We start from the raw sequence: 21775 nt of genomic DNA, 5'->3' as shown, positions 1-21775 counted from the left end.
GCTAAGTTCGGCCATAAGTAAGTGTGCGCCCCCTCGTAGACAGCCTTTGTGAGATCTCCACCCTTGTAGATGGCCCCTGTGAAAACATGCCTTCTCCCTCATAGGCAGCACCTGTGAGTGCGCACCCCCTCGTAGACTCTTACCATAGTGCACCCCACCATGTACAGTGACCGATCAGACATTGCAGACCTCCCTCTTTTTGAGGCTCATAGTCAGGTAATATAATAATGTTTTCTATGGAGTTTACTCAGTCTCTCATCTTCGGCCTCTTATTTTGCAGGGTTGGTTGGATATCGGATATTGTGGTGGTTGTAGCTACCGAGAGTATTGACCCAATGAAAGACATTATCCACCGCTATGGGCATAAGCGTGTCACCCTCGTGGAAGGTGGAGTGACCAGACATCGGTCAATATTTAATGGACTGAAAGCGTTTATAGAAGATCACACACTCGGGTCGGCGCTTCAGAAACCAGAGGTGGTGATTATCCACGACGCTGTGCGACCATTCCTGGATGAGGAGACCCTGACTCAAGTTACAAGTGCTGCCAGACAATATGGTGTAAGTAACTGGGGAAGGAGATGTATGCCGTCACAGGGCAACTGCATAAATGCATGCACAAGAATACAACTACTATAATACTGCTCCTATGCACAAGAATACAACTACTATAATACTGCTCATATGTACAAGAATACAACTACTATAATACTGATCATATGTACAAGAATATAACTACTATAATACTGCCCCCTATGTACAAGAATATAACTACTATAATACTGTCCCTATGTACAAGAATATAGCTACTATAATACTGCCCCTATGTACAAGAATATAACTACTATAATACTGCCCCCTATATACAAGAATATAACTACTATAATACTGCCCCTATGTACAAGAATATAACTATTATAATACTGCCCCCTATGTACAAGAATATAACTACTATAATACTGCCCCTATGTACAAGAATATAACTACTATAATACTGCTCCTATGTACAAGAATATAACTACTATAATACTGCCCCTATATACAAGAATATAACTATTATAATACTGCCCCCTATGTACAAGAATATAACTACTATAATACTGCCCCTATGTACAAGAATATAACTACTATAATACTGCACCTATGTACAAGAATATAACTATTATAATACTGCTCCTATGTACAAGAATATAACTACTATAATACTGCACCTATGTACAAGAATATAACTACTATAATACTGCCCCCTATGTACAAGAATATAACTACTATAATACTGCCCCTATGTACAAGATTATAACTACTATAATACTGCCCCTATATACAAGAATATAACTACTATAATACTGCCCCTATATACAAGAATATAACTACTATAATACTGCACCTATGTAGAAGACTATAAATATAGCCCTGATTTTATTTTCCATAGCTGTAGTAGTATAACCCCCATAGTGTGTCCCTGTATTGTGCCCAGCAGGGAAGGTGTTAACCCTCGGTGTTGCAGACAATCATTAGCTATTGTCGGGAATGCAGGGGTACACTGGCACTGCTCCTGGTGTGGGCAGGCATTGTACTTTATCACTCAGCTATACCTACAACTTTCTACTCCAGACATAAGCACCTTGTGCTTGTTGTGCCTCCTCCGGGTCACACAATGGCAGCAGACGGCTTTCTCCGGGTTTATTTGCTCTGTAGAATGAGGCTTTGCTCTGGTGTCATCACAGCCCGGCTCAAATTATTTCCTCTTCCAATTAACCTTGTATAAATCGTGTCCTGTCTCTACCCGCAGACTGTAACTTGTTTCCCTTTCACTCCCGGGTGCGGCATTCTTTAGGCAGTTAGGTTTTGGGGAGCACTCAATGTACTTTTAAGTGATAGCGCCCTCCCGTACTTTTACTCTATTTGGGGTACGGTCACACAAGGACTTAATCTCTTATTTGGCTCCCTTACAGCATGGGGTCAAAAAGACATCACATTTGCTCCCCTCCTATATATGCTGGCTGGACTATTTCATTAATGCCAGCTATGGCTTTTCTATACTGGTCTGATGAGGTGTTGTGATCCAGACTTAGGTGGGCTTTGCACACTACGACACTGCAGGTGCGATGTCGGTGGGGTCATGTCAAAAGTGACGCACATCCGGCGACGCTCTCGACATCGTAGTGTGTAAATCCTAGATGATACGATTGCGGCGTTTTTGCGCTCCTTAATCGTATCATCGGTGTAGTGTCGGGAAATTCCATAATTACGCTGCAGCGACGGTACGATGTTGTTCCTCGTTCCACATCGCTGTGTGTGAAGTCGTTGGAGCGAGGAACATCTCCTACCTGCGGCTCACGCCGGCTATGCGGAAGGAAGGAGGTGGGCGGGATGTTTACGTCCCGCTCATCTCCGTTGCGATTTGCCACCTGCCGTGTGACGTCGCAGTGACGCCGCACAACCCGCCCCCTTAATAAGGAGGCGGTTCGCCGGCCAGAGCGACGTCGCAGGGCAGGTGAGTGCATGTGAAGGTGCCGTAGCGATAATGTTCGCTACGCCAGCAATCACAAGATTTCGCAGCTGCGACGGAGGCGGGGACTATCGCGCTCGGCATCGCAAGCATCGGCTTGCGATGTCGTAGTGTGCAAAGTGCCCCTTAGTAGTGGTTGTTGTGCATTATTGCTGTGAGAGGTTGTGGTGTTAACCCTTAACTTTTTTGTTGCTGCCATCCTGCTCTTGCTTTTCTCCTTAGCCTTACTTTTTGTTCCTGTCAGTTGGCAGCATATCTGAGTTTTTGTTTTCCCTGTCTGACTTAATCTGTGTTACCATCACACTCCTGCCCCTTCCTTCCCTGGATTAGATCTAGTCAGGAGAATGGCCAGGCACAGGACTCTGGCATCTCCAATATTGGGGATAGCCTATGGTTCCCTAGCATGAGGGACAGACTAAGAGCCTCCTGTCCCTCATTATTCTGTAGTGACATCGCCAGTATAATATAGGGTCATAAATCCTGATTCCAGCGATCTATCAATTACTGAGCTGCTTGCTGTGGTTTTGATAAAATCACTGTTTTCTCCACTGCAGATTTCTCAGTTCTCTGAATGCTGAGCCCTATATAATCCTGTTAACACCACTGTTTTGACAACTTACTCCTCTGTATAGGCAGAAAGAGGGCAATCCGTGCTGAGGGTGTGGTTGGACTACATGTCAACAGGAGGAGTCCTCTAGCTGATGAAAACAGCCATTCATTTATGTCCAATTTTTTTTTTTTTTTTTTTTTTATCAAAACCACAGCAGGTAGCCCAGTAAGTGACACATCGCTGGAATCAGGGATTCTGCTCTTACTGGGCTATTTGATGTAGTTTTCATAAAGTAAGAGCAGAATCCCTGTTTCCAGCGATGTGTCACTTACTGGGCTACTTGATGTAGTTTTCATAAAGTAAGTGACACATCTCTGAAATCAGGGATTCTGCTGTTACTTCATGAAAACCACAGCAATTAGCCCAGTAAGTGACACATCGTTGGAGTCTGGAATTCTGCTCTTACTTCATGAAAATTAGAGCAAGTAACCCAGTAAGTGACACATCTCTGAAATCAGGGATTCTGCTCTTACTTTATGAAAACCACAGAAGTAGCCCAGTAAGTGACACATCTCTGAAATCAGGGATTCTGCTCTTACTTTATGAAAACCACAGAAGTAGCCCAGTAAGTGACACATCCCTGGAATCGGGCATTTTGACCTTCATGCTGCCTAGAATATGTGGCAAAAACCTGATGACAATTTTTTTTTCTGAGTTCTCCAATAACTGTGGACGTAAAGGCACAGATGAAAAAAAGTAACAAATTCACGAGATCAGACTACACAGGGTTTGTTTGTAGTCTGTAACCATGGAGACCTATAGTTTGTGTCCGGAGCTGTAGATACAAAACGGTTGGAGATTTTTAATCCAGATTACTTGCAAAGTTTCTTTTATTTTAGATACACTGGAAAGGTAAAACAAGGTTGCAAAAGTATTCATACCCTTTAAATAAAATTTTCATACAGTTTGGATACAATTTTAAAGGGCAGCTCCATATTTTTCTGTATCAATTTTGTTGTGTAGCGTGCAGCAGTGAGCGGAGTGATGATGATGGTGTATAATATTACCTGGGAGGGCATTACGGGTTTCCTGTCAGTAACTATCTTCCTTTTATCTGCCTATAGCCGGCACCAGGCCTGAAGAGTGCAGCGAATGTCTGCCGCTCCTTTAATGTCAGGCTACAAGGAGTAATTATTTCCGGCCCCAGTCTCCGTGCGAGCGATTTAGCGATATTAAGTCTGGCCGAGCCGTCACATGAAGTCACTGTCAGACGTCCGCGCCATTCATGCCCCGCATAGACTGAGTCATTGTACCTGGCTTTAATGAACACCTTTTGTGGACGCCTTGCGTCCAGCTCCGGGGTCTCCTGCGTCACCCACATGGAAGCTCTTCATTACATCCCTAATTACTGGATACAATACGAAAGGAAATTGGTTTCCTGACTGCTGGAATTTAAAGGGCTTGTGCACTTGCAGGAGGCGTTTCGTCCTCCGTTCGGTGGACCCTTCAGGTGGCGGAGATCCATGTCCTCCTCCTGTAGACGTAAACACGAAATGCGTCAGTGCTGTGCATTTTTAAGGACTGACATGTAACAGATTTGGAAGTACTGACTAGAGATGAGCCAGTCGATTCGTGGTCCAGTGGCCAGGCCAGTGATACTTGGTGTCCAAATGTGGAGGCCCGCAAATCTCTTACCTTCCGGTGTCCCTGTTGCGGCATTTGACTCTTCAGAGCCCCACACCGCATCCATTGCGGCTGGCCACGACGTCTGGACTGGATTCCCATGAATTGATCCTCTCATCTTCAGTATAACTTGCTGCCCACTACCTGTTGTCAAGTGTAATCCATCTCCAGCAGCAGAGATCTCGAGACAGATTACAGGAGGTGAGGGCAGTGTCATGTCTCTGCACTGGGAAGTGTGGGGCGGTGCCGTGTCTTTCTACTGGAAGTGTGGGGCGGTGCCGTGTCTTTCTACTGGAAGTGTGGGACGGTGCCATGTCTCTATACTGGAAGTGGGGACGGTGCCGTGTCTCTGTACTGGAAGTGGGGACGGTGCCGTGTCTCTGTACTGGAAGTGGGGACGGTGCCGTGTCTCTGTACTGGAAGTGGGGACGGCGCCGTGTCTCTGTACTGGAAGTGGGGACGGCGCCGTGTCTCTGTACTGGAAGTGGGGACGGCGCCGTGTCTCTGTACTGGAAGTGGGGACGGCGCCGTGTCTCTGTACTGGAAGTGTGGGGCGGGGCCTTTGTTTCTGCACAAAAGTGAGGTGTCACGCGAGGTACAGGGAAGTACCAAGTGAACGGGGAAGGGAAACCCTGTGCCTAGGGAAGGGGAAGATGATGACCCCTGACCAAACCCACCGCTGGGTCATGGCTTCCCTCACCACCCTAGATAGATTCTGCATCTATGCGAAGAGTCGGATACCTGACCTTTAAGTAGGCCCCGGGTAGAAAGTGAATGGGATGAGCGTTTAGTCAACCCCACTAAGCTCTAAAGAAGACAGTCATAACAAACGGGGAAAGTTCTTGAATAACTTATCTCCAGATGACTTGGGGAGAGGAACAGCAACAAAAAACAAAGATTCTGCAGATGAATACAAGCAGACTGCTCGCACCGAAGACTTGATAAGGGCTGTCACCAGCACAGAGTAATAGAAAGTAAAGGTATATAATGACACCAGGGGAAGTGAAAATGAAAGGCTCAGGAACTCTGCAGAATCCTGAAGGGAAAGGGATGAAAACCAAGCAGAAATAATAGAATGTTTAGGAGCAGTTTGAGCAGCTAAACGCTGTGAACTTCTATAGCCAGACACCACAGGACTGTCTGTCTGTCTGTCACCTGGGACACACTTGTGACATGAGGGTGGTGTTTTGTCTCTGCACAGGAAGTAAAAGCAGTGCTTTGTTTCTGCACTGCAAGTAGGAGCAGTGCTTTGTTTCTGCAGAGGAAGTAGGAGCAATGCTTTGTTTCTGCAGAGGAAGTAGGAGCGGTTCTTTGCTTCTGCAGAGGAAGTAGGAGCGGTTCTTTGCTTCTGCAGAGGAAGTAGGAGCGGTTCTTTGCTTCTGCAGAGGAAGTAGGAGCGGTGCTTTGCTTCTGCAGAGGACGTAGGAGCGGTGCTTTGCTTCTGCAGAGGACGTAGGAGCGGTGCTTTGCTTCTGCAGAGGACGTAGGAGCGGTGCTTTGCTTCTGCAGAGGACGTAGGAGCGGTGCTTTGCTTCTGCAGAGGACGTAGGAGCGGTGCTTTGCTTCTGCAGAGGACGTAGGAGCGGTGCTTTGCTTCTGCAGAGGACGTAGGAGCGGTGCTTTGCTTCTGCAGAGGACGTAGGAGCGGTGCTTTGCTTCTGCAGAGGACGTAGGAGCGGTGCTTTGCTTCTGCAGAGGACGTAGGAGCGGTGCTTTGCTTCTGCAGAGGACGTAGGAGCGGTGCTTTGCTTCTGCAGAGGACGTAGGAGCGGTGCTTTGCTTCTGCAGAGGACGTAGGAGCGGTGCTTTGCTTCTGCACTGGAAGTAGGAGCGGTGCTTTGTTTCTGAAGAGGAAGTGGGGGCGGTGCTTTGTTTCTGAAGAGGAAGTGGGGGCGGTGCTTTGTTTCTGAAGAGGAAGTGGGGGCGGTGCTTTGGTTTCTGAAGAGGAAGTGGGGGCGGTGCTTTGGTTTCTGCACAGGAAGTGGTGGCGGTGCTTTGGTTTCTGCACAGGAGGTGGTGGCGGTGCTTTGGTTTCTGCACAGGAGGTGGTTGCGGTGCTTTTATCCATTCTCTGTCATTTGGCGTGGTTCTTTATCCCCGCACTGAGTGGGGGTGGGTCACTGTTTTTGCACAGCATGTGATATGGGGGGGCAGATCTTTATCCATAGGAAGTGGGGGCGGGTCTTTATAGGAAGTGTGTGTGTGTGTGTGTGTGTGTGTGTGTGTGTGTGTGTTTTGTTTGTTTGTAATTTTTTTTTTTTTATTTCTCTTCTTCGCTACAGGATCTAGGGTGCGGGTCTTGGTCTTCCGCTCTTACTCTCTTGTCTGTCACACTGCATACAGGCATATTTATTGCAGGCCAGCAATTGGGATGGTATCAAGCATGATTCATTCTGGAAAGTTCCAGTACATATAGTGCTTGCAGTATTCTGATAGTGTCTGTATATAGACCAATCCTGGTATTGCACTTCAGCCATCTTTACTTTTTGCATAACTGGTCTTCCCCATTTGATATATATGTTTTATGGATCTTCTTAGTTGTCACCCCCATATTATTATTTAGTCTGCTTTCTTTGGTGGGTTGTCGGTGAAGCTCGTGTGGACTTCCCCTTTAAATATCCGCTGTTGTGGAATGCTGAAGAACAATGTGCGCAGATCCTGGTTACACTGCCCCGGCCCCGCAGCTGTTCTGGCCACGCTCCTGTGCCGATAAACAGGACGGATTTTCCGCTGCAGTACGATCATTTATTTAGCGGTTTCTCTCTTTTTTTTTTTTTTTTCCATTGACAAATAATTGAGCAATAGCCGCCATTGTTGCGAGGACGGTCACATGGCGTTCAGTGTCAGTGGAGCACAATGCCCCCACCAGCCGTGCCGTGGAGCCAGCGAGCGTAGAGCCACCGTTCTGCAAGTCAAACAAAGCACAATTACCTACAAACGTCCTGCCTCGGTAATTGACAATGTGGAATTCCAAGAAGGCGAAGGAGAACATTTCGGATTTCCAGCCCAGTAACGGTGCGTCTTGTAAGGGGCTGGATGAAGTATCCGGCTGTGAGAGCCCGACGGCCACCAAACCACGGCTGCTGGTCACCAGAGAAGGGGAATCTCAGGATCCTCTCAAGTCCCCGGACATGTCAGATTGCAGGAACACACTTGTTTTTTCTATTTAATTATTCACTTCCAGGATGTCCCCTTTTAGACGGAGACTTTTTGTAGCCTGACAGCTGGAGGCCATTCGGATTCCTCTGAGACGGATGTAGACTGGATTTTACGCGGCCATTGGGCAACCAACGAAAAAAAAAGTTTCATGAACCAAGATTTCCATCTCTTCTGGATTTAATTCTTTGCAATGTAAGAATCCAAATGACACAAAAATAAATAGGAAAAATTCCTATATGGATTTTTTTTTTTTACTTGTACTTTTAACGTTTTCCTTCTAGAGGGATGGAAAGCTTATAATGGTGGAGCTTGGCTAGACCAGACATATTTCCAGCACTACCATGCTCGGGTCCTGGGTACTCGTAACTAGTGATAAGCAGGCACTACCATGCTCTGGTCCTGGTAACTAGTGATGAGCGGGCACTACCATGCTCGGGTGCTCTGTACTCGTAACTAGTGATGAGCGGGCACTACCATGCTCGGGTGCTCAGTACTGGTAACCAGTGATGAGCGGGCACTACCATGCTCGGGTGCTCAGTACTGGTAACCAGTGATGAGCGGGCACTACCATGCTCGGGTGCTCAGTACTGGTAACTAGTGATGAGCTGGCACTACCATGCTCGGGTGCTCTGTACTCGCAACTCGTGATGAGCGGGCACTACCATGCTCGGGTGCTCAGTACTGGTAACTAGTGATGAGCGAGCACTACCATGCTCGGGTGCTCTGTACTCGTAACTAGTGATGAGCGGGCACTACCATGCTCGGGTGCTCAGTACTGGTAACTAGTGATGAGCGGGCACTACCATGCTCGGGTGCTCAGTACTGGTAACCAGTGATGAGCGGGCACTACCATGCTCGGGTGCTCAGTACTGGTAACTAGTGATGAGCTGGCACTACCATGCTCGGGTGCTCTGTACTCGTAACTAGTGATGAGCGGGCACTACCATGCTCGGGTGCTCAGTACTGGTAACTAGTGATGAGCGGGCACTACCATGTTCGGGAGCTCTGTACTCGTAACTCGTGATGAGCGGGCACTACCATGTTCGGGAGCTCTGTACTCGTAACTCGTGATGAGCGGGCACTACCATGCTCGGGAGCTCTGTACTCGTAACTAGTGATGAGGGGGCACTACCATGCTCAGGTGCTCTGTACTTGTAACTAGTGATGAGGGGGCACTACCATGCTCGGGTGCTCTGTACTCGTAACTAGTGATGAGCGGGCACTACCATGCTCGGGTGCTCAGTACTGGTAACTAGTGATGAGCGGGCACTACCATGCTCGGGTGCTCAGTACTGGTAACCAGTGATGAGCGGGCACTACCATGCTCGGGTGCTCAGTACTGGTAACTAGTGATGAGCGGGCACTACCATGCTCGGGTGCTCAGTACTGGTAACTAGTGATGAGCGGGCACTACCATGCTCGGGTGCTCAGTACTGGTAACCAGTGATGAGCGGGCACTACCATGCTCGGGTGCTCAGTACTGGTAACTAGTGATGAGCTGGCACTACCATGCTCGGGTGCTCTGTACTCGTAACTAGTGATGAGCGGGCACTACCATGCTCGGGTGCTCAGTACTGGTAACTAGTGATGAGCGGGCACTACCATGTTCGGGAGCTCTGTACTCGTAACTCGTGATGAGCGGGCACTACCATGCTCGGGAGCTCTGTACTCGTAACTAGTGATGAGGGGGCACTACCATGCTCAGGTGCTCTGTACTTGTAACTAGTGATGAGGGGGCACTACCATGCTCGGGAGCTCTGTACTCGTAACTAGTGATGAGCGGGCACTACCATGCTCGGGTGCTCAGTACTCGTAACTAGTGATGAGCGGGCACTACCATGTTCGGGAGCTCTGTACTCGCAACTCGTGATGAGCGGGCACTACCATGCTCGGGTGCTCAGTACTGGTAACTAGTGATGAGCGAGCACTACCATGCTCGGGAGCTCTGTACTCGTAATGAGCAGTTGATGCTCGAATGGGTACAACTTCAGTACCTGATTATAGTGGAAGTCAATGGGAAACGTTAGCATTTTTCCTGAAGGTTTGCTCGAGTTCCCCATTGACTTCCATTATACTCATTCCGAGTACCAAGTACCAGAGCATGGCAGTGCCCGGTCATTACTAGTCCCATTAGACCAGATCACCCCAACCAATCAGTGTTTGCAGCTCCCGCAGTGGCTGCATGTACATAGCGTGTAGAGCCAGCACAGCTCCTTACACAGTGTAGTGGCCAATCTCGGTACTGCAGCTCAGATCACATTCACGTCAATAGGAGCTGAGATGCAGTACCTGAAAATGGCCTCTACAATGTATACGGCGCTGTTCTGTACAATGGGAACATCCAGCTGCATTAGGACCTGCAAACTGCTGATCGTCGGTAATGCCGGGTGTCAGACCTGATTCTGATCACCTGCCTTAGATGGGTTATTCAGGGCTTATTTCTGTGTATGGCATTAAGAACTAATAGGTAGGTGTACTTGGTAAATACTTGCATTTTCTGAGTGGTCTGCCCTTCCGCTCTGCTCTGTTGACCGGATGGCTCCTCCGATATAATTCTGATTGATAGCTGGATCCCCGCTACCTCACTGCGGGGAGCCGGCTGTCAGTCCGCATGGGAGGGTGCTGCTTTGTTGACGAGAGGTGAAATGAAGCAGGGAAGTCACTGGCCGAAACTTGGTTGTTTAAGCCGTGTCCTTTGCACGAAATGAAGTTCCGAAGCCTAAAAGTATCGATTTTATGGCAAATTATCAGGGAAAAAAAAAATCATTTTGGGGAAAGAAGGAAAAAAATTTGCATTATTGACGCAACCAAACTATAAAGTTTGGAGGCTCAAAGAAAAGCGAGGTCTCGTAGTTAGAGGGGGCGCAGGGGGGATGTGTCGGCTTTTGCAGGGGGCTCTCACTTGTAATAACAGAGCCCAGTAATCCTGGGGCTTTTCAGAAACAGGTAATCACCTCCGAAAATCACGGCTAATGATGCAGAGCCTGGAGAATGTGTCAATATCTCCCAGTGTATACAGCCGTCCCCAGTGCAACAATGGAGACAATGCAGCCGTCATTAGCGCCGCACAGGTCAGAGGAAGGAAGGCTGACGATCCCAAAAACCTCTCCCAGCAATGTGCCACCGGTGACAAACAACCCGCCGGGGCCGGCGCATCCCTGACAAATAACGCTAATCTCTTGTACGGCGCGGCTCACCACAGTTTACTTAGCTGCAGGTCGCTGCGAGGATAGCGCCGCACTGGATCAGTGGTGACTCACAGGATACAAGTGCAATAGAGCACCACATCTCAAGGAGTCCAATTGTCCCGTATATAAAGCGGTGGATTGCAAGACTTGTTTTTTTTTTTTTTTTTTTTTTCGGCGTGGGCCGGTCGCTGGTGCAGATGTTACGTCCTCGCACACCTGCATTTATAGGGGGCTTAGAGAAGGAAACGGGGGATGGGGACATTGCATAACGACCGTGCTGTATAGACAGACGGGAGATTAAATTACGATATTTCGGGACACGGTTATGTTGGCTCAGGAAGCCGTGTAGACTCCTCTCGGGATGATTTTGTGCACCAAGTTTGGTGTAGTTTGGTAAAAATAAAATGTTTGCAGGATGGACTAAAATAAATGCAAAGGGGCTTCGTGTTTAGATATATCCATCTGTCATATCACGGGCAAACATTGAGACCATAGAATATAATACTGCTAAAAAAATAAGAGAAGCTGTGTGTCTCTGCTCCTCTCCTTCTCTCTCTTCTATTGTCACAGGGTATATGGAGACAGGACGGACACCTGGGCTGGCCCTCAGACTAGAGACCCTGCGCTGTCCCTTATCTCGGAGGTAGGCTTGATGGTAGCCAGGTCCGAGCCCCCCGCGTGACCCTGACTCCTGTCCAAGTTCTGATCTTACTCCCCCTCTTCCCCCACCCTCGGGGCAGGCCAGAAAACAAAAGGCCAAAACCCCACAAAATAAGAAGGACAAGGGAGAACGGAAACACATACACACAACACTCAGTACACACAGAAGAGACAATATGTGCACTGGGGAATTACGAAAGGGGGGGGGGGAGTAATGCACAACAGGGGAATGCTCACACCACTCAAAAGTGCAGCACGGATCACCATAAACAAGAGTAACAACAAGACCGGGATCGCATAAGCTATCATTGGCAGCAAAAGGAAGAAAGGCGTGCTTAATATAGGAAGGAGACTGCTGCACTTGGCAATTAGCAAACTGAGCATTTAGGTCCTGCTCACCAGTCTGCAGGCATTAACTCCTGCAGACCTGGAGGCCAGGGAGTACCATTAAAATTCTGATTCACGGAGAGTCTTCCATCAGCACTTGGGACCCGGAAACCTCTGGGGAACCATGGATGATTAGACTGCCCCTCTGTCTGGGCTTTGAGACGCTGTGGAAATAGTGTTGCTGCAGGAAACGTTTTTAACCATTATCCATGTCTGTAGTGACAGTTTTGAATGGCTACCTTCAACAATTTTGTGCCTGTTGAAGAGAGCCACCCTCTGTCTTTGTAGAGACTGTCCAAGACGGCCTCGCCGAGCGTCTCTGTAGAGACTGTCCAAGACGGCCTCGCCGAGCGTCTCTGTAGAGACTGTCCAAGACGGCCTCGCCGAGCGTCTCTGTAGAGACTGTCCAAGACGGCCTCGCCGAGCGTCTCTGTAGAAACTGTCCAAGACGGCCTCGCCGAGCGTCTCTGTAGTGACTGTCCAAGACGGCCTCGCCGAGCGTCTCTGTAGAGACTGTCCAAGACGGCCTCGCCGAGCGTCTCTGTAGAGACTGTCCAAGACGGCCTCGCCGAGCGTCTCTGTAGAGACTGTCCAAGACGGCCTCGCCGAGCGTCTCTGTAGAGACTGTCCAAGACGGCCTCGCCGAGCGTCTCTGTAGAGACTGTCCAAGACGGCCTCGCCGAGCGTCTCTGTAGAGACTGTCCAAGACGGCCTCGCCGAGCGTCTCTGTAGAGACTGTCCAAGACGGCCTCGCCGAGCGTCTCTGTAGAGACTGTCCAAGACGGCCTCGCCGAGCGTCTCTGTAGAGACTGTCCAAGACGGCCTCGCCGAGCGTCTCTGTAGAGACTGTCCAAGACGGCCTCGCCGAGCGTCTCTGTAGAGACTGTCCAAGACGGCCTCGCCGAGCGTCTCTGTAGAGACTGTCCAAGACGGCCTCGCCGAGCGTCTCTGTAGAGACTGTCCAAGACGGCCTCGCCGAGCGTCTCTGTAGAGACTGTCCAAGACGGCCTCGCCGAGCGTCTCTGTAGAGACTGTCCAAGACGGCCTCGCCGAGCGTCTCTGTAGAGACTGTCCAAGACGGCCTCGCCGAGCGTCTCTGTAGAGACTGTCCAAGACGGCCTCGCCGAGCGTCTCTGTAGAGACTGTCCAAGACGGCCTCGCCGAGCGTCTCTGTAGAGACTGTCCAAGACGGCCTCGCCGAGCGTCTCTGTAGAGACTGTCCAAGACGGCCTCGCCGAGCGTCTCTGTAGAGACTGTCCAAGACGGCCTCGCCGAGCGTCTCTGTAGAGACTGTCCAAGACGGCCTCGCCGAGCGTCTCTGTAGAGACTGTCCAAGACGGCCTCGCCGAGCGTCTCTGTAGAGACTGTCCAAGACGGCCTCGCCGAGCGTCTCTGTAGAGACTGTCCAAGACGGCCTCGCCGAGCGTCTCTGTACTGACTGTCCAAGACGGCCTCGCCGAGCGTCTCTGTAGAAACTGTCCAAGACGGCCTCGCCGAGCGTCTCTGTAGAGGCTGTCCAAGACGGCCTCGCCGAGCGTCTCTGTACTGACTGTCCAAGATGGCCTCGCCGAGCGTCTCTGTAGAAACTGTCCAAGACGGCCTCGCCGAGCGTCTCTGTAGAGGCTGTCCAAGACGGCCTCGCCGAGCGTCTCTGTACTGACTGTCCAAGACGGCCTCGCCGAGCGTCTCTGTAGAGACTGTCCAAGACGGCCTCGCCGAGCGTCTCTGTAGAGACTGTCCAAGACGGCCTCGCCGAGCGTCTCTGTAGAGACTGTCCAAGACGGCCTCGCCGAGCGTCTCTGTAGAGACTGTCCAAGATGGCCTTTTTAGGTGTCCAACAATTGGGACCCCTTTGGATCCTGAGATTAGGGTCTGAAGACCACATATGAATGGACACCTGCTAATGCTCTACCTTCACTCAAATCATTCTTAATGGCCAGAGTCTTGTTCTTGGGATCGGTGGGGGTCCCAATGTTTGGACCCCCAGCGATCAGTCAGTCCACCTATAACGTCTAATCTTGGCACATATCCTCTTAAGACAGCGACTCCAACTTAGCAGCATTGTCTTTCGGAGTCTTTATGGAGTCTGGAAGCCGCCTCCTGCTGTGTAATCACAAACTCAAAAAGACGCCCTTGCAGAGAGAGATGATTCCAGTCATTTTATTGTAAAGGTATCAGGTGACTTCTGCACATGGATTGTGGCAGGTTCCTGGCTAAGAGGGTCCCAGCTGAGGCATTCACCACCCACCTCCCCCCCCCAACAATGACCGTTTCAATCTTGTACTTTGGGGGCACAATTTTGACTTTTGCTACCAACACCTATAACAGTGCCCACTAATACTAGCGTTACTGCCCTATTAAAAATAGTGACAAATCAAATTTTTTTTTTTTTCAACAATCAGCAAAAGTTCCATGGTTTACTCTCCGTCTAATGAGGAATGTAGCGGCAGCGTCCGGATCAGCGCAGAATTCACTCCGTCTTATTAGCCCTTAATTCCATGTAAGAAAACAAACACGGGCCATGTATGTGATGAGTGAGCGCCGCTGAGCCCCCGCACCACCGGGCGTTTTAGCGAAAAATCCACTTAGCGATGCATTAATTGAGCATCTGATGCAATTATCCTTGTTTTGAATCGGCACAAGCGGTTCCATACTCTTTTTGTTGGAAGGGAACATAGAAATCGTTGCGCTGATGACGTCATTGATTATTTCTATTGGCTGATTATATATAAACGGATTGTAAGTTCTCAGTAACTTTCTATTTTCACAAAAGGCCTTTGTCTCTAAAGTATTATCACAAATTTGTCTAAATCTGTGTTAGTGAGCGCTTTTTTGCAAAGATAATCCATCCATCTCACAGGTGCGCCATATCAAGATGCTGATTTTAGACAGCATAATTATTGCACAGGTGTGTCTTAGGCTGGCCAGCATGATTATGACACAGGTGTGCCTTAGGCTGGCCAGCATGATTATTGCACAGGTGCGTCGTGGGCTGGCCAGCATAATTATTGCACAGGTGTGTCTTAGGCTGGCCAGCATGATTATGACACAGGTGTGCCTTAGGCTGGCCAGCATGATTATTGCACAGGTGCGTCGTGGGCTGGCCAGCATGATTATTGCACAGGTGCGCCTTGGGCTGGCCAGCATGATTATTGCACAAGTGTGCCTTAGGCTGCTTTCACACATCAGTTTTTTTTTTTGTTTTTTTTTGCATCAGGAACAATCCGGCTCAAAAACCTATGCAACGGATGCGGCGAAAAAAACTGATCCGCTGCATAAGTTTTTCCATAGGCCCGTCCGTTTTTTGACGGATCCGGTTTGATACTGAGCATGCGCAGTTAAAAAAAAAAAAAAAAAAAAACTCATCCGGATGCGTTTTTTGCCGCAGGACACCGCATCCGGCGTCCATAGGCTTGCATGGCAAATCGCGCCGGATCCGGCGCAATGCGGTTTTTCGATGCAGACAAAAAACGATGCAAGCAACGTTCCATCCATCTGCCGCATTGGTTAAATATGCTGTATCCGGCAAAAACTGGACGCAACGCAAGGCCATGCGGCACAATCCGGCGCTAATGAAAGTCTGTGAGGGGAAAAAACGCATCTGGTGGCAAAAAAAGGATGCGTTTTTTCTGCAACACGCCGGATTGTGCCTGATTGCAAAAAACTGATGTGCGAAGGCAGCCTTATGCTGACTAGCATGATTATTGCACAGGTATGCCTTAGGCTGACCAGCGTGATTATTGCACAGGTGTACCTTAGGCTTTCCAGCATGATTATTGCACAGGTGCACATTAGGCTGGCCAGCATGATTATTGCACAGGTGTGCCTTAGGCTGGCCAGCATGATTATTGCACAGGTGCGCCTTAGGCTGGCCAGCATGATTATTGCACAGGTGTGCCTAAAGGCTACTTTACACACTGCGATATCGGTCCCGATATCGCTAGTGTGGGTACCCGCCCCCATCTGTTGCGCGTCACGGGCAAATCGCTGCCCGTGCCGCACAACAGCCGTCACACATACTTACCTGTCCGGCGACGTCGCTGTGACGGGCGAACCACCTCCTTTCTAAGGGGGCGGTCCGTGCGGCGTCACAGCGACGTCACTGAACACTGAACACCCAATAGCAGCGGAGGGGCGGAGATGAGCGGGACGTAACATCCCGCCCACCTCCTTCCTTCCTTCCTCATAGTGGCCGGGAGGCGGGTAAGGGGAGCTTCCTCGTTCCTGCGGTGTCACACGCAGCGATGTGTGCTGCCGCAGGAACGAGGAACAACTTCGTTACTGCTGCAGTAACGATTTTTAAGAATGGACCCCCATGTCGCCGATTAGCGATTTTGCACGTTTTTGCAACGATGCAAAATCGCTTATCGGTGTCACGCGCAGCAACATCGCTAATGCGGCCGGATGTGCGTCACAAATTCCGTGACCCCAACGACTCCGCATTAGCGATGTCGCAGCGTGTAAAGCCTGCTTTAGGCTGGCAAACAATAAAAGGTATTGTATTATATTGTCTTATGAGTGACTAATGATGGACCCCAGTGCCTTGATAACCCATCAGCACCCCACCATTATGCTGCAGCGATTAGATGATAAATTACAGAGGGGGCCACTTAACCGCTTTGATGCTGCAGTTTCTAATAACTGTAGCATCTCAGGGGGTAATTTTGCTGCAACCTAATACCGTTTACATGGAGTGTCAGCTGTATAACACAGTTGGCGTCTGCTGTGTACACAGCGGCCTCCACTCCTGAGCCCACTCCATAGAACTGCACAGATATTTGACCAACATTTCAAAGGCAATACAGCCGGACTATTAAGCCCCTAGTTTTGCCTGGAATGCACCCATTTCTCTCAAAAATGCCCTCTCTTTGGCTCATACCATGGGACTGTCCAGGTGAAATCAGAATGTAAAGGCTTCTTCCTTTTTGTTAATGTGGGTCACGTTAATGATCTGGTGGTCCCAGTGATCTGTTGTAGAACTTGTCAGCACGTGTTCACTTTCCCTGCAGCGCCTCCACAGGGGAAGTGAAGCATTACACAGTTCGTATTGAAATCAATGTGCTGGGTCCTCCAGAGAGAGGGGGGGATCGTCAGATACTGAGACTCCTTTATAACCTCTCCTCTGCAGCTCAGTCCTGTTCATTGGAATGGAGACAAGCTGCGATTAGCCGATACTTCGGCTCTGCTACCTCTGCGCAGTGCACAGTATATCCAGCTTTTCCTTCCAGCTTTGTATTGGATTGCTAGATTTATAAATGTCCCCACTGTTTTTTTCCTTCCTCTGCAGGCCGCCGGGGCGGTGCGACCATTAGTGTCCACGGTTATCGCTCCTTCCGCAGACGGATGCCTGGACCACTCGCTGGATCGGGCGAAGCACAGAGCGAGTGAAATGCCGCAAGCCTTTCTGTTTGATGTCATCTATAAAGCGTATCTGCAGGTGAGCACTTATGTCCTGACCTTGACCAATGGGTTTCCCATACTTTAAGTATATTTCTGGGTGACATCATGTAGTATCTTATACTCTGGTCACAGCCAGAGCTGCATTCATAATTCTTCCAGCTGTAACGCTCACGGGCGGCGTAGGGGCAGCAAGCGGGATTAGTGGACCTACTGGACCACAGGGGGGACTCGGGCTTACCTTTTTGTGGGAGAGGCTTAACTAAGTGCCCATCGCAAGGCGGACGCCAGGTACCGCTCCCGGGACAGTAACTGTAGTAGCTGACCCCGGACTCTGGTATAGACTGGGTACAGGCGGGGTGACTGAGGCAGGCGGGTACAAACAGGTATGGGAAGGCAGGTACTGGAAACGGACACAGGGATAACAGGGTAGGAGCTCAGGACCTGACAACTAGCTAGGTAGCAGACTGACTAACTAACTAAGGACATTGCACAGGCACCTTCCCTAATGGGAGGGTGCCTTAAATACATATTGCCTCTCAGCCATACGCATTGCCTGGAAATGGCATACCTGTAAGACGAGGGCCGGTGTGCGCACGTGTGTCTTAGGTGCTCTCCTGGGAACCCTGTGCCCCATGTACAAGGCCTGGGATGAGAAGTAGGCATTAGATCACGTGGGAGACCACGCTGCAGCCAGGGAGAGTGGCACGTGGCCGAGGTGGTGAGTAAATTGGCGTCGCTGCAGGGACGCCGGCACTATACAGTCTTCCTCTTAGCAGAATGCAGTGCATTGTGGGTGTTTAGCGTAAATTAGTGGGTCACATGCGGGGCTGCAAAATATTGATATACTAATAACTTTTTGCAAGGGCTGCAACTTGTATGTTGCTGGCAGCGTTAGTCGTGACTGAAGGGAATTTGTAATACATATTTGGTATCGCTGTGACCGTCCTGACCTGGAAAATCTTTTTGCTTAATTTTATTGCATAATGATCCACGTAAAGGCAAAATCCAAAAAACAATGTCTGAATTTAATTTATTATTTATTTATTTTTTTTTTTTGTAATCTATTACATAAATGGTGTCATTCAAGGTGACATTTTAGCTTGTCCAGCAAAAAAGCAAGCGTCATACAACTGTCGCCTGAAAAGTAAAAGACGTTATGGCTCTTGGAAGAAAATGAAAATGCTAAAACTAAAATTGACCTCTGTGGGAAGGGGTTAAAACAGATGTTCTGTTTTATGACCGCCCTTAAACTCCAGGAATGTAACTCTTTACATTTTATGTGTCGGTCGTTCTGCAATTGTGAATAGATCTCGGAGACAGAATTTTTAATAAAGCGCTGTTAAAAATAGTGCAAAATAACCCCCTGGAGTTGGGACGGGCGGGGGCAGGGTACACAACCGGGCTCTCCCCGACCTGACACCATTCATTCTTATTTAAACAGTAATCACTAGTGATGAGCGGGCACTACCATGCTCAGTACTTAGTACTCGTAACTAGTGATGAGCGGGCACTACCATGCTCGGGTGCTCAGTACTGGTAACTAGTGATGAGCGGGCACTACCATGCTCGGGTGCTCAGTACTGGTAACTAGTGATGAGTGGACACTACCATGCTCAGGTGGTCAGTACTGGTAACTAGTGATGAGCGGGCACTACCATGCTCGGGGGCTCAGTACTGGTAACTAGTGATGAGCGGGCACTACCATGCTCGGGTGCTCTGTACTGGTAACTAGTGATGAGCGGGCACTACCATGCTCGGGTGCTCAGTACTGGTAACTAGTGATGAGTGGACACTACCATGCTCAGGTGGTCAGTACTGGTAACTAGTGATGAGCGGGCACTACCATGCTCGGGGGCTCAGTACTGGTAACTAGTGATGAGCGGGCACTACCATGCTCGGGTGCTCTGTACTGGTAACTAGTGATGAGCGGGCACTACCATGCTCGGGTGCTCAGTACTGGTAACTAGTGATGAGCGGGCACTACCATGCTTGGGTGCTCAGTACTCGTAACTAGTGATGAGCGGGCACTACCATGCTCGGGTGCTCAGTACTGGTAACTAGTGATTAGCGAGCACTACCATGCTCAGGTGCTCAGTACTGGTAACTAGTGATGAGCGGGCACTACCATGCTCGGGTGCTCAGTACTGGTAACTAGTGATTAGCGAGCACTACCATGCTCGGGTGCTCAGTACTCGTAACTAGTGATGAGAGGGCACTACCATGCTCGGGTGCTCAGTACTGGTAACTAGTGATGAGAGGGCACTACCATGCTCAGGTGCTCAGTACTGGTAACTAGTGATGAGTGGGCACTACCATGCTCGGGTGCTCAGTACTCGTAACTAGTGATGAGAGGGCACTACCATGCTCTGGTGCTCATTACTGGTAACTAGTGATGAGCGGGCACTACCATGCTCTGGTGCTCGGTACTCGTAACTAGTGATGAGCGGGCACTACCATGCTCGGGTGCTCAGTACTCGTAACTAGTGATGAGCGGGCACTACCATGCTTGGGTGCTCAGTACTGGTAACTAGTGATGAGTGGGCACTACCATGCTCCGGTGCTCACTACTCGTAACTAGTGATGAGCGGGCACTACCATGCTCGGGTGCTCAGTACTGGTAACTAGTGATGAGCGGGCACTACCATGCTCCGGTGCTCACTACTCGTAACTAGTGATGAGCGGGCACTACCATGCTCAGGTGCTCGGTACTGGTAACTAGTGATGAGCGGACACTACCATGCTCGGGTGCTTGGTACTCGTAACTAGTGATGAGCGGGCACTACCATGCTCGGGTGCTCAGTACTGGTAACTAGTGATGAGCGGGCACTACCATGCTCTGGTGCTCAGTACTGGTAACTAGTGATGAGCGGGCACTACCATGCTCGGATGCTCAGTACTGGTAACTAGTGATGAGCGGGCACTACCATGCTCTGGTGCTCAGTACTGGTAACTAGTGATTAGCGGACACTACCATGCTCAGGTGCTCAGTACTGGTAACTAGTGGTGAGCGGACACTACCATGCTCAGGTGCTCAGTACTTGTAACTAGTGATGAGTGGGCACTACCATGCTCGGGTGCTCAGTACTGGTAACTAGTGATGAGTGGGCACTACCATGCTCGGTGCTCAGTACTGGTAACTAGTGATGAGTGGGCACTACCATGCTCGGGCACTTGGTACTCCTAACAATCAGTTAGATGCTTGGATGGGCATGACTCAAGTACCCTAGTATATTGGAAATCATTTGGGGACTCGAGCATTTTTCCGGAAGATTCCCTGGAAAATTGCTTGATTTCCCCATTATTTCCATTATACTCCGTACTCGAGTTGAGCCCATCCGAGCATCCAGCTGTGCATTACAAGTACCGAGCAACCGAGCATGGTAGTGCCCGCTCATCACTAGTTACCAGTACTGAGCACCCGAGCATGGTAGTGCCCGCTCATCACTAGTAATTATCCATATCAATGTTCACATATAGATAAGAGGAGTGTGTAGACATTGATGGGGATTTGACTCTTCAGAAGAGAATCATTAGTGCAGCCATAGTCCAAGCCTGATCCCTGGTGGTCCAGACGTAATCTATACCTGCACACGGCTATCCTGATCGGTCCATGATTATTACCAGTGATATTGCCACGTCAAAGCTGGTCATACATCATATTGCCACGCCTTTACTAAAATTTTAACGAGATTGTCCATTACTAAAATAGCTACGTCCTACGCTTAGGACAAATCACCAATATCAGATGGACAGTTGTCGGACACCCGGCACCTCCACAATTCAACAAGGCCCGTACACCATGCAGTGGCCATTGTCCGGTACTGCGGCTCCGCTACTTGGCGCTCTGGCTCCATACACCCAGCACATCTGGCAGCCATCAGTGGAGGTGACACCAGATAGACCCCCACCAATCTAGTATTGATGAAGGTAGGTCATCCATATCCCTTTCATTGCCCATGTTGAGGAGACCACCGCCCCTTCATAAAAACTAAGTTTAGGGCATGATTTCCAAAATCTCAATCCTTTCATGGTTCATTTGGGGCAACCAAAACGCCGGTGTTGGCTCATTTTCTGCCGACCATTGGTGCCCTTTAGTGACATGAATGGGCATAAAGGATAATGACTAGGGATGATCGAATACCTCAAATATTCGGCTTTGCGAATATTCGACGAATAGGTCGCCGCTATGCAAATATTCGATGCACAATGTAAGTCCATGGGAAGCCCGAATAGTTCC

At 49.5% G+C, this 21775-nt stretch overlaps 1 protein-coding gene across 1 annotated transcript in view; it reads left to right on the top strand.

The window, feature by feature from the left end:
- CRPPA (CDP-L-ribitol pyrophosphorylase A) overlaps positions 1-21775 on the top strand; it is a 130007-nt gene that overhangs the window by 4340 nt on the left and 103892 nt on the right. The window contains exons 2-3 of the mRNA XM_075316169.1: positions 281-560; positions 17426-17575. Coding sequence (XP_075172284.1) covers positions 281-560; positions 17426-17575 — 430 coding nt within the window. The remainder of the gene's footprint in view (positions 1-280; positions 561-17425; positions 17576-21775) is intronic.

The sequence above is a fragment of the Anomaloglossus baeobatrachus genome, chromosome 6, assembly GCF_048569485.1.
Source record: "Anomaloglossus baeobatrachus isolate aAnoBae1 chromosome 6, aAnoBae1.hap1, whole genome shotgun sequence".
Taxonomy (NCBI): Eukaryota; Metazoa; Chordata; class Amphibia; order Anura; family Aromobatidae; genus Anomaloglossus; species Anomaloglossus baeobatrachus.
Note: the sequence above shows the minus strand (reverse complement) of the source record. Positions and strands in the feature narration are given on the sequence as shown.